This window comes from Neopelma chrysocephalum, unplaced genomic scaffold (genome assembly GCF_003984885.1).
Source record: "Neopelma chrysocephalum unplaced genomic scaffold, ASM398488v2 Primary Assembly neopelma1_77, whole genome shotgun sequence".
In the NCBI taxonomy this organism is placed as follows: domain Eukaryota; kingdom Metazoa; phylum Chordata; class Aves; order Passeriformes; family Pipridae; genus Neopelma; species Neopelma chrysocephalum.
The window spans coordinates 8,356,863-8,366,838 of record NW_020897738.1 but is presented as its reverse complement, the minus strand read 5'-3'; the positions used below and the strand labels follow the sequence as shown (position 1 = coordinate 8,366,838).

At 45.6% G+C, this 9,976-nt stretch overlaps 1 protein-coding gene across 12 annotated transcripts in view; it reads right to left on the bottom strand.

Moving 5' to 3' along the window:
- Positions 1-9,976, bottom strand: part of ARVCF (ARVCF, delta catenin family member) — a 155,743-nt gene that overhangs the window by 44,368 nt on the left and 101,399 nt on the right. For 9 of the 12 annotated variants that reach the window (XM_027689413.1, XM_027689419.1, XM_027689416.1 and 6 more), the window contains 3 exons: positions 5,576-5,693; positions 4,169-4,340; positions 1,864-1,881 (listed from right to left, as the gene is read on the bottom strand). In XM_027689413.1, coding sequence (XP_027545214.1) covers positions 1,864-1,881; positions 4,169-4,340; positions 5,576-5,693 — 308 coding nt within the window. The remainder of the gene's footprint in view (positions 1-1,863; positions 1,882-4,168; positions 4,341-5,575; positions 5,694-9,976) is intronic. The other 3 variants (XM_027689417.1, XM_027689418.1, XM_027689422.1) reach the window with 1 other exon arrangement.

Genomic DNA, 9,976 nt, shown 5'->3' with positions numbered 1-9,976 from the left:
GCCCCTTCCCCTGTGTCTCTGCAGTCCCTGCCCCTTCCCCTGTGTCTCTGCAGTCCCTGCCCTTTCCCCTGTGTCTCTGCAGTCCCTGCCCCTCAGGTCTGGGCCAGGCTGCAAACATGGCCTGGCTTCCCCAGCCTTGGCTGTTTGTCCCTCTGAGACACTCCCAGCCCCCAGGCCAGGCCAGCTGCCTGCCCATGCCAGCAGTTCAGAACACACAGCTCTGACCACGGGGATTCCAACTCTACAAATCACTTGCTTCATCAAGGCTGGGTTCAGAGATACCCCAGACACTACATTTTCCAGAGCTTTCGTAGAGAGAGAAGGTGACCAAGCTGTAAGAAGACTCCAAAACAAATCCACCCAGAAAGGCAAAGGTTTCAACCTGCAGCCCAGCTGGTATTTCTCCCATTTGATTTTCAGAGGGACCACAAATGGAGTTTCTAAAAAGGTGACCAAATTTAGCAAGTTCAAGAGTCTACTGATGACAAACCTCCCAGCCATCCCCACACCAAGTGACAGCACATGAGCAGCTTCACCACCAGATTCTGTAGCTCTGAACACGCTGCTCTGCCCCCCAGCCCTGTTGGCAGTGCCCTTGCATTTGTTCCCAACAGGGATGTGGACACACACACAGACCACATCTGTATGTATTTGTATTTGGCTGACATTTGGATGGAGCACCCAGATCCTCCCAGACAGGGATGCTCAATGGCCACGCTTGTGCAGGGGAGGAGAAGTTTAAGATCCTGGTTTTGGACATTTCAGTGTCTACCCTTCAATGCATCCCCAGGTTCTCCAAGTTTTCCACCCGAGGTACGTCAGGGAAAAGCCAACGCTGCTGGATCAGGAGCACAGCTCCAAACTCTGCCAGGAGACAGACAGAGCTCTGAACATGCCTGACAGGTCTGTTTAATGAGACCTGGCTGGAGGAACTGGCACAGCACTCTGGTTTGGGAAAATTGCCTGACATGAGACTTGCTTGTGCAAGATGCAATTTACAGCCTCTGAAACAGTGGGATTAAAATTCTTTCCCTCTCCCCCCTCACTACTTTTCATTATGTAAGAAACAACCAAAACACGACCTCCGGCATTTTCCATCTGTCAGAAACTCAGCCCAGACTCTCAAGTGTGACCCAGTGTTATTAACCACTAAATGTTGTTGCTGATCTTCCTCAAATGTCGTTTGGATTTACCAGATAATCAAACCAGCTTTGCAGCCAGACTGCTTTTGCTGAAGGATTAATTCCCAAATACTTTCTTTCTGGTTAAAATAAAAGTTGTAAGGGAAAGTGATTCTTCTTAACACCTCCTTTACCCCCCCAGTCAATGCTGTGCTTGTTAATACACCCACTGACCCGACTGCAGAGCGACAGAAGGCCCGGGCTGAGCTCTGTGCTGCCAACAGGCTCCTCCTCCACCAGCTCCCCAGTCACAGTCTGCAATCCCTGTCTCACAGAACACTCCCAAGCACCATTTGTTGGGTGCAGCAGTTATTTTATTTGGTTTTTTTCTCTCCAACGTTCTCCTTTGGTTCAACCCTCCAGAACCCATGATCTGAAGCAAGTGTCACGAGCTGACAGTGCCCCTGCCTTCACCCCCCACATCAGCCTCAGGGACAGTCCCAGGGCACTCACAGCCCATCAACTCCCCAGCACAAGCTGATCTCTGTTCCTGCTGTGGACAGACCAAGCTGCCAAAGCTCCCTCAGAGGATTCTCTGCCTGCTGCAATGAACAGGAGGATGTGCTGGGGGAGCAGAGGAGAAGGTGGATGAACAAGACCTTCATCTCAGCTCTCAGCATTGCATGGGAAAGCTGAACAAAGCATGTTATGGCCATGAGGAAAGAAAGTATTGCAGACTCACCTTGATTGAACCACTCCTCTAATTACCAGAAAAGCAGCAAAAGGAAAACAAAAATTTACAGGATGAAGAAAATACAAAGGAACAGTCACAAAGAGGCAGAATTTCACAGAATAGGTTCAAAACCTGAGTATTACAGGAATACTGTAGAAGTTTCATCAATTAAAAAACCCAAATCAAAACAAGATATTCCACTTTCTCTCTTTTGCTCCTTCTGAAAAACCCCAATCTTTTTCTGCACAGATTTTTTTCTTTCTCTTTTCATTAAATGAAAAGGTGCTCACAGAATTGATGGGACAGAAGGATGACTAGCCCTTTGCAAAGGTGTTGGAAATGCTGTGATCAATGACCATGAAATAAAATAAACATGGAAACACTGCGGGATTAAGTGAACAAGAAGGGAGAGAAGGAATTGATCTATTGTAAGTCCTAGACTGAAAAAATTAAGGTAGGTTCAGACCAGTACCCACATACATTTAACAACGAGATAAGGGAGCCTCTGTTTATGATTTTAAAAGCACATTTATGAATGGATTTTAATTTTTACTTTGTAAACACAACAGTCGTCTGTTACCCTCTACCCTTCTGACCTACATCCCAGCAGCTCTGAGCTCAGCATTATCACCAGTTGATCTCCCCCTGGGGAGCAGCACATTTTATAAAGAGCACTGCAAAAAGGGGGGAAAACCATTAAAATGTTCTTTGGAAACTGAAATTTCCTGCTGAACACACAGAGACAAACCCAGGCTGTCACTGAGTGCCTGCACTGCTCACTGCAATCCACAGGCTCATCCTCAGCATCAGGTGACTGCGAGGCCAATTTGTCCAAAAAGACACACCTTGATGGCTCAGATGATACCCAGAACTCCCCGGGGGTGCAGACACCCAGGGTGCCTCTCCAGGTGGGCCCAGAGGCAGCAGAGACATCACCTGACATCAGCTGAGAGCCCCCTGGCACTGCCCTGGAGGGGATGGGGACAGCCCTCCCCCAGCACACTGCCCTGCTGCCCCAGGGCACCCCCAGCTTCTTGGCTACAAATGTTCCCCCTGACTGGGCTGCTCTGGAGCCACAAACCAACAGGGACTGAAGGGGCAGGAACAGGCTGGAGCCCCAGCACACCCAAGGTTTCCAGAGGGCATCACTGCAGGGTCACTCACTCACTCACTGGCAGAGCAGCCTGCCCAGCCAGGGAGTGTCATTTCTTCAGTTTTTCCCCCGGTCATTAAAAGATTCCCATCAATTTTGGTTTTTTTCTAAGAAGCAGTTTAAATCTAGTTGATGACAGACTAGTCTGCAAAAGCAAGTTCACACTGATGACTTCCCTAACACCCATGGAAACACAGCATTTGAATAATGCACAGGCCAGATCACAGAGACAGTCATGTGCAGCACACAGCCTGTCAACCTCAAACAATTCCCTGTCAGCTCTTTAGGGCCAAACCCCTCTCTGATACCTGGCCATAAACAATAGGGCAGGATGTGTGCACACATGAATGAGGAGAATGAAGCCGAGATAGAAAACTGAATTACTTTATCTCTGAATTCATCCAGAATAGTCATTTCTCTAAAACAACAAAGAAAACAGAATTCAGTCTAGAATAGCAGTTTCTCTAAAACAACAAAGAAAACGGATATAATTTGAGTTCTCTTTGTGAAGGAAACATTGAAGGGGGTTTACTGAGACTATTAATCCTCTCTTATAATGAAACTCATTTGCAACACTCATGCCCCAGAGGAGAGAACAGGTCTAAAAGTGAATGACAATTAAAAGCTACAAAATCATGTTTGCAATTTAAATTACTGAAAGAGTGACTGAATTAGGAGGTTTACATTTTGGCTGAGTGGGAGGGGAGGCTTTCAGTCTGTTTTCAAGTATGAGACACTGGGGGCATGGAAGATGTCCAGCCAGGAGTGCCATGCCCAGGGATGGATGGGTGCATGCTGGCCTGGCCTCCTCAGCCTGGCACACGAGCAACACAGCCAAGCAAGAGGACTAAGCACAGATCTGACAGGTGTAAGAACACAGGGAGGCAGAGGGGAGGCAGAGCACATCCACCTTTTTCCAACAGCAGTGTCAGCATGCACCACTCCTACTTAAAACCAAACAGAACTACATCAATCGTGGAAAAGAAATCCCAAATATTTAGCAGTGATGCAACACAGGGGATAAACACATGCCATGACTGCAAACATGGACCTCCACAAACTGCAGCACTCCACACTGGCACGGTGAAGGTGCAACGAGAGCAGGACTGCACTGCAACATCTGCCCCCATTTCCCAGTTCTGAGCTCTCTGCAACACATACCTTTGGCTTTTTTTCCACCAAAACAACCAGCATCATCCTTCTTCTTCTTCTGAGAGCCTCCTGTGCCCGTGGTCTGACCCGCATCTAGCTCTTGGTACTTATCAGCTCCGGGGACCTCTTTGTGGACGTGATAGGAAAGGTTCCTCATGATGCACACACAGTTCTCCACAGACTGTCACAGAGAAATTGGTGTTACAACAAGTCCTGCACCCTCTGACTCACAGGCCATTATATATTGTACAGTGGAGGGTTTGGAGGAAATGAAGAAAAGGCCCACCTGTCCCAGGGAAAAAACGCAGCTTCCGAGGAAGATTTAGACAAGATCCTTGAATCAAAGTTCATTCTTGTTCTAAACCCAATTTTTTTCTTTGAAAAGTGAAGCACTTCATAAATAGCACCCATTCAAAATGAAAACTCTCTAATCAAAAATACCACTTGATCTTAACAAAGAATACAGTTCACCAAAAGATCAAGCACACAGCAGAAAAAGATCATATAAGGATCTGATTTTAATACAAGCCTCTCTCTCGTTCTTCCAACATTTACAATCCCCAAGGGGCCCATTTTATTAAATTTTCTTTGGGTCAAAACCTAGGCCCTGTGGGGATTTCAATGAGAACACAGGTTGTCCTGCAGCAATAGCTAATCCACAGCACATCGGGTTCTGACAAGAGCAAATCCCTGTAGGTTGCAAAGGAAACCACCAGGTGGTTACAAAATCCACTTCCAAAATTACCTGATTAAGTGACGGGGCTTTATAACTCTCCTGTACAGGCCATCACATGGTGGGACTCAAAAAGAGTAAAATAATGATGCTTTACAGACCTCACAAAGCAACAGTATGCTTTTTTTTGGACAGGTTAAACTTATGATATTCCTTATGCATATAAATACACTTTTAAGTGCCACGGGACAAGATGATGATAAAAACAGGTTAATAAAATCTGCACCAAAAAACAGCCACAGTGAAAGTGCTGTAGGTCTGAAGGCATTTCTTAATGTCTGTGCACTACAGCCTTTAGAGATGGTGCTGAATAAAGTCTTTAAAATGGGAACTGACTCCTTTGCTGCTTTGTGCAAATGGGACTCGATTCTGATTTGGAGACTGCCTTATAAATGCCAATTAAGTAATGCAGAACAACAGCAATCATGTCCCTGACAATAAAGGGCTGTTCTCCCCATCTCTCAGCCACCAGCCTTTGCTCACCTCCTCAGCCACTGAAGGAAACAGCAACATCCTGCTGGTACCCATCCTGGTACCATGGATACCAGAGAGAGGATAATTGCTCTATTTTCTGAGGCCAGCATAATCCTCTTCTGATGCTAGCAAAGAGAACTTGGATCCCAGTGCAACACTTCAGCCTAAATTAATGGAAATATCCACTAAGTTTTAATGTTCAAGTTCACCTTGTTGTCTGTATCCTTCTTGCCAACCGCAGACTGCAGGGCGTGAAGGAGGGCGTCCACCAAGCCATCACACTCCCTCAGTCTTCTGCGGGCTTCTGCTCCATCTGAACTCACATTCCTGACAGGAGAGAGGGAAAAGACAATTCAGCCCTGTAACCTTCACCATAAAGTTGAAGGTGCATTGATTTATACTACAATTATTGCCATCTCATCACCTTGGATGAACAATTAGGAGGCAAAGCAGACTGACAAACCCACTAGATCTCAGTAAAATATGGGCAGTGCCCATCTGCAGCTCCCTGACCCTGAACCCAAAGGGGAACCCAGAGGGGAACACAGTCACAGAGGTGCTGCAGACACAGTTCTCTGCTTTCCTGGGGAGTCCAGTGATACATCTTAAACTGGGGCAGAGTTTCAGAGTCAATATGCAAACCAAGAATTTAATTTCAAAGCCAGTCCTTCTAACCTTTTACCACCTTAGGAAAAACAAGCAAAGCCACAAGATTGCCCAGCAATATTCATGGCCACAGACACTGCAAAGGCTGTGTGCAGCAGGTCCAGCACAAAGCCTGGCTCAGCCACACTTAGCAGGCAAAAGATGACACTTCATGTGGCTTTGAATTTTTCAAAATTTTGCACAAGAGAATGGCACAGGCAGAAGATGCAAGACAGAGTGAAAGGCTACTGGGAGCTGTTAGAGTTGCACATATCAGTGACTGCAGAAACTGTCAGAGGGGACCTGTGAACTTGGCCTTGCCTGTCCAGCAATCATGCAGCACTGCATACAGTCCCAGGCTTGCACAAGCATCAACCTGTCATTACCCAATAAATAAAATTCAAGTCCGTTTCTTTTTTTCTTCTTTTTTTTTTTTTAAGGGGAAAAATGAAGTGACAAAATTATTCTTATAAGTGCTTGGTGAACAAACCTATCTGGAAGGTCTTCTCAAAGCTGAAATGCAGTAATTTCCATGATAACACAGACAACCTCTCAGGGCCTTTGAATCCCACAAACCTGTGTAAGGTTTGTTCTCAAAAGCTCAGGACACCATCATTACCTTCTGCTCTCAGGACTGAGCAGCCGATTTTTCTTTTTAAGTAACCTGAGGGCCTGCCAATCTGCAGGTAATCACCAAACCCATCCCAGTCCCCTCCCCTGTCCCTGCTCACCCAGGCAAGGCTGCTCTGTTAATTGGACAGCAGGAAACCCCCCATTTTCTCAGACACCTCTCAAAATCTGAGGGCACTTAATTGTGAGCTGGTTGCTGTAACAGCACATTAACTTTCAATTAGGAACACCAATGGAATGCAGAGATAAATGACTCCTTTCCCCACATCCTAACACAGCCTCATCTCCAGCAACGGCTGGTAAAGGAGGGTGAAGTGGATATTAAAATGATTCCACAGGATACATGGAGGAGAATTCTACATGCTGTTTTCCCATCTCCAGCTGCACTAATCCCTTTGTACGAAAAACACAACTGTGAATTTTAATGTCAAGTCTTTATGAAACTGAAATTAGAATTCAAATTCTCTGTGATACCTTTCAGGAGTTATAACAATAAAAGATAGCAGCTCCACCTCCAAGCACATCTGTTAACATGGAACATTTCTTATTAAGCTTCAGGGTGACAGAAATGCACTATAACTGGTCTTATCTGGAGCCGTGTGTCACGTTTTTTATTCCCTCATTAAGTCTTAAGAAAGAGAGTTAAAATTCATAAGCAACACTTGCAGACTTTAAAAAAAAATCACCTTTAGCCAAAAAAAAAGCCCAACCTTCACACCTTTCTTGCCCCACGGCCCATTCTCAAGAGATTTTTCTATGGTCCATTTGTGCCACCACATGTTTTACTACTTTAGTTATCAACAGCATCACAGCATTCTGTATCCTGCTTTCTTATTTCTTGATCTGTATTGGGATTAATATTAAGGTAGACATTGATAAGGTTATAACTGAAAAAGATATTATAAAAGTGCATCAGTAGGAGTGTGGCTTGCTGATATCATTACTGTCTCTTTAACTGTAGAAAAATTTACTGAAAATTAATGCCTGAAGAAAAAATTTCCACATATATCACACATAAATAAGCATGAAAACTCTGCAGATCAAGTGAAGAGCTAATTAATGCTACGGCCAAGTTTTGCAGCCATCAAACTTTGCAGTTTTAATGTTGTAACTAATACTTCAGAAAACAAATCCTTATGAGCATGTCATGCAGAAACACCTGCTCTGTGAACACCCAACTCTTGGGGTTTTGTTAGTCCTCCCTCCTTGGGCAATGAGGTTCCTGCAGCCCAGGGGACTCCTCCACCATGGAAAACCAAACCCCATTTCCATGTGCATGGCTGGGACCCAGAGCTATGGCAGAGCTCAGCTCTCCTTCTCCTCCCAGCAGCCCAGGCTGAGCTCAGAGCACTGAGATCAGCTCCTGCTTCCTGAATCTGCTCCTGCTGCTGCTCCAACACTGCCTGAGGCAGCAGAGACCTCCCAGCTCCTGGGGGAACACTTGGGTTTCAGATCCAGGCACGAGGGTACCAAACATCTCTAAGCACTGAGCAAAGCATGGTGAAAATGAAGACAGTACACTCGGACTAAATTCTCATCTGGCAATCCCAGAAGTGCCCCCAGGAGTGATTTCCATAATCCAGAGTAACCTGCTCAAGTCCCTGCAACCCAGGAAAATGGCAGGCTGCATTTATACCTCGGGGTGTTAAGACTATACTATCCTTGACAAACATCACCCAGCAGTCATCAGTCAGATTCCCAGCTCCAGGCTCCCTTCAGGAGGGGCTGCAGCACGGAGACAAAGGGATGACATGGGCCAGAGAGCTCCTGCTGGCACTGGTCACCAACAGGGACAGGAACTGCAGTGGAACAGCCACCCTGACACTGCACTGACCACAGCCACAACATCACTCTGCATCTGCACTGGAATTGTTCCTGGTGCATCCTACAGATCCATTGCATGTGATGGAATGGAAGATGTAACTAAGCAAACTTTCCAAAGCAAACTTTGAGAGCAAGGTTTCTAAACATCCATCTCCCCAGAGTGAGGGAAATCACCAGAGGCAACCAGTGCCAGCCCACATTCCAGAGGATGTGCTGTCACCAGACACAGGGGACACTCCAGAGAGGGAATGCAGAGCATCACCCAGGCCAGACAGCCCTGGAAACTCAGGCAACAGAGACACACAGCACATGGCATCCAGACTTGGATAAAGCACAGGGGTTTGCTTTTCACTCAACTGTCCTACACACTGGACAAGTATTGCTTTATCCCAAAGAAAAGTCATTCTTCAGACACAGAAAAGGAGCCAAGCCCCCAGCTGAGGAGCTGCTCACCCCGTTCCTCAGCAGCCAGGCTGCCATGGAACAACTGCAATGGCACAGAGAGCTCACAATTAAACATGGGAGCTCACTCAGTTACTTGCTGGGGCAATTCAGCATCAAAAACCTCTACAGATGTCAGTCAAAGATACTTTTAAAGTTTGAACAGCTTGAAGAAGGAACTCTGCAGGGCCTTCAAAGCACTGATGATGGGCAAAATCCCATCAAAAATGAAAATAAAGTTGACTGCCTGTCCAAATGGGTGGGAATGGTGAGGAGGAACTACCCAAACTATTTTTACACAGGCCAGTGACAAGTGAGACCTGCCATTCCTCCCTGGTGTTCTGTACAATCTGCTTCCCTTGCCTTGTCTCTTCACCCCCAGAACAGCCTCTGCTGCCTTCCCTGACTTCCCCTGCTTTTCAATACTATTCCAAGAGTTTATTAAATTAAAAATGTATTTTAAAAACAATAGTGTCTTTCTTATGTCACACTGCAAAGGGCAGTAACAACCTTCACAGTGTGTTTACTGTAAATATATACAACACACTCTGAAGAACAATTCTAGGAGTAAACCACTGAGTTACTGCCCATGTGACTCAAAGTACACAGGAAGAAATCAAATATATGACTGATTTTATGTAAAACAGTAAAGCACAAATCTCATTCCAGAGATTTTAAACCCCCAGCGCCTTTAGCTAGAAAATGCAACCTGGATTCTTCCTCAAATTCTCAGAGTCCAGTCAGTAGCCAGGACTGGTGAAAGAGGATTTGTGAGGATGTTAAAATATATGCTTTCCCTGGGAAAACAAAACAGAGAGGCACTAAGTAAATGTTAAATAAAGTAAGTAACTACCAGCATAGAAACATACCAGGCTAAGAATCCAGTCTGTTGGCATTAAAGACTTCAGAAAAAGGGAGGGGAATCTGGTGAGAAATTTGTTCCTGCCTTAGATAAGCTTATCATTATCATCAGAGTCATCTTAATAAAATGCAATTCTGAGTGCCACATTTACCTCTGCAGAACAGAGCTGGCATTTATCACCCCTAGGACAGGTGAGCTGTTGCTGCTG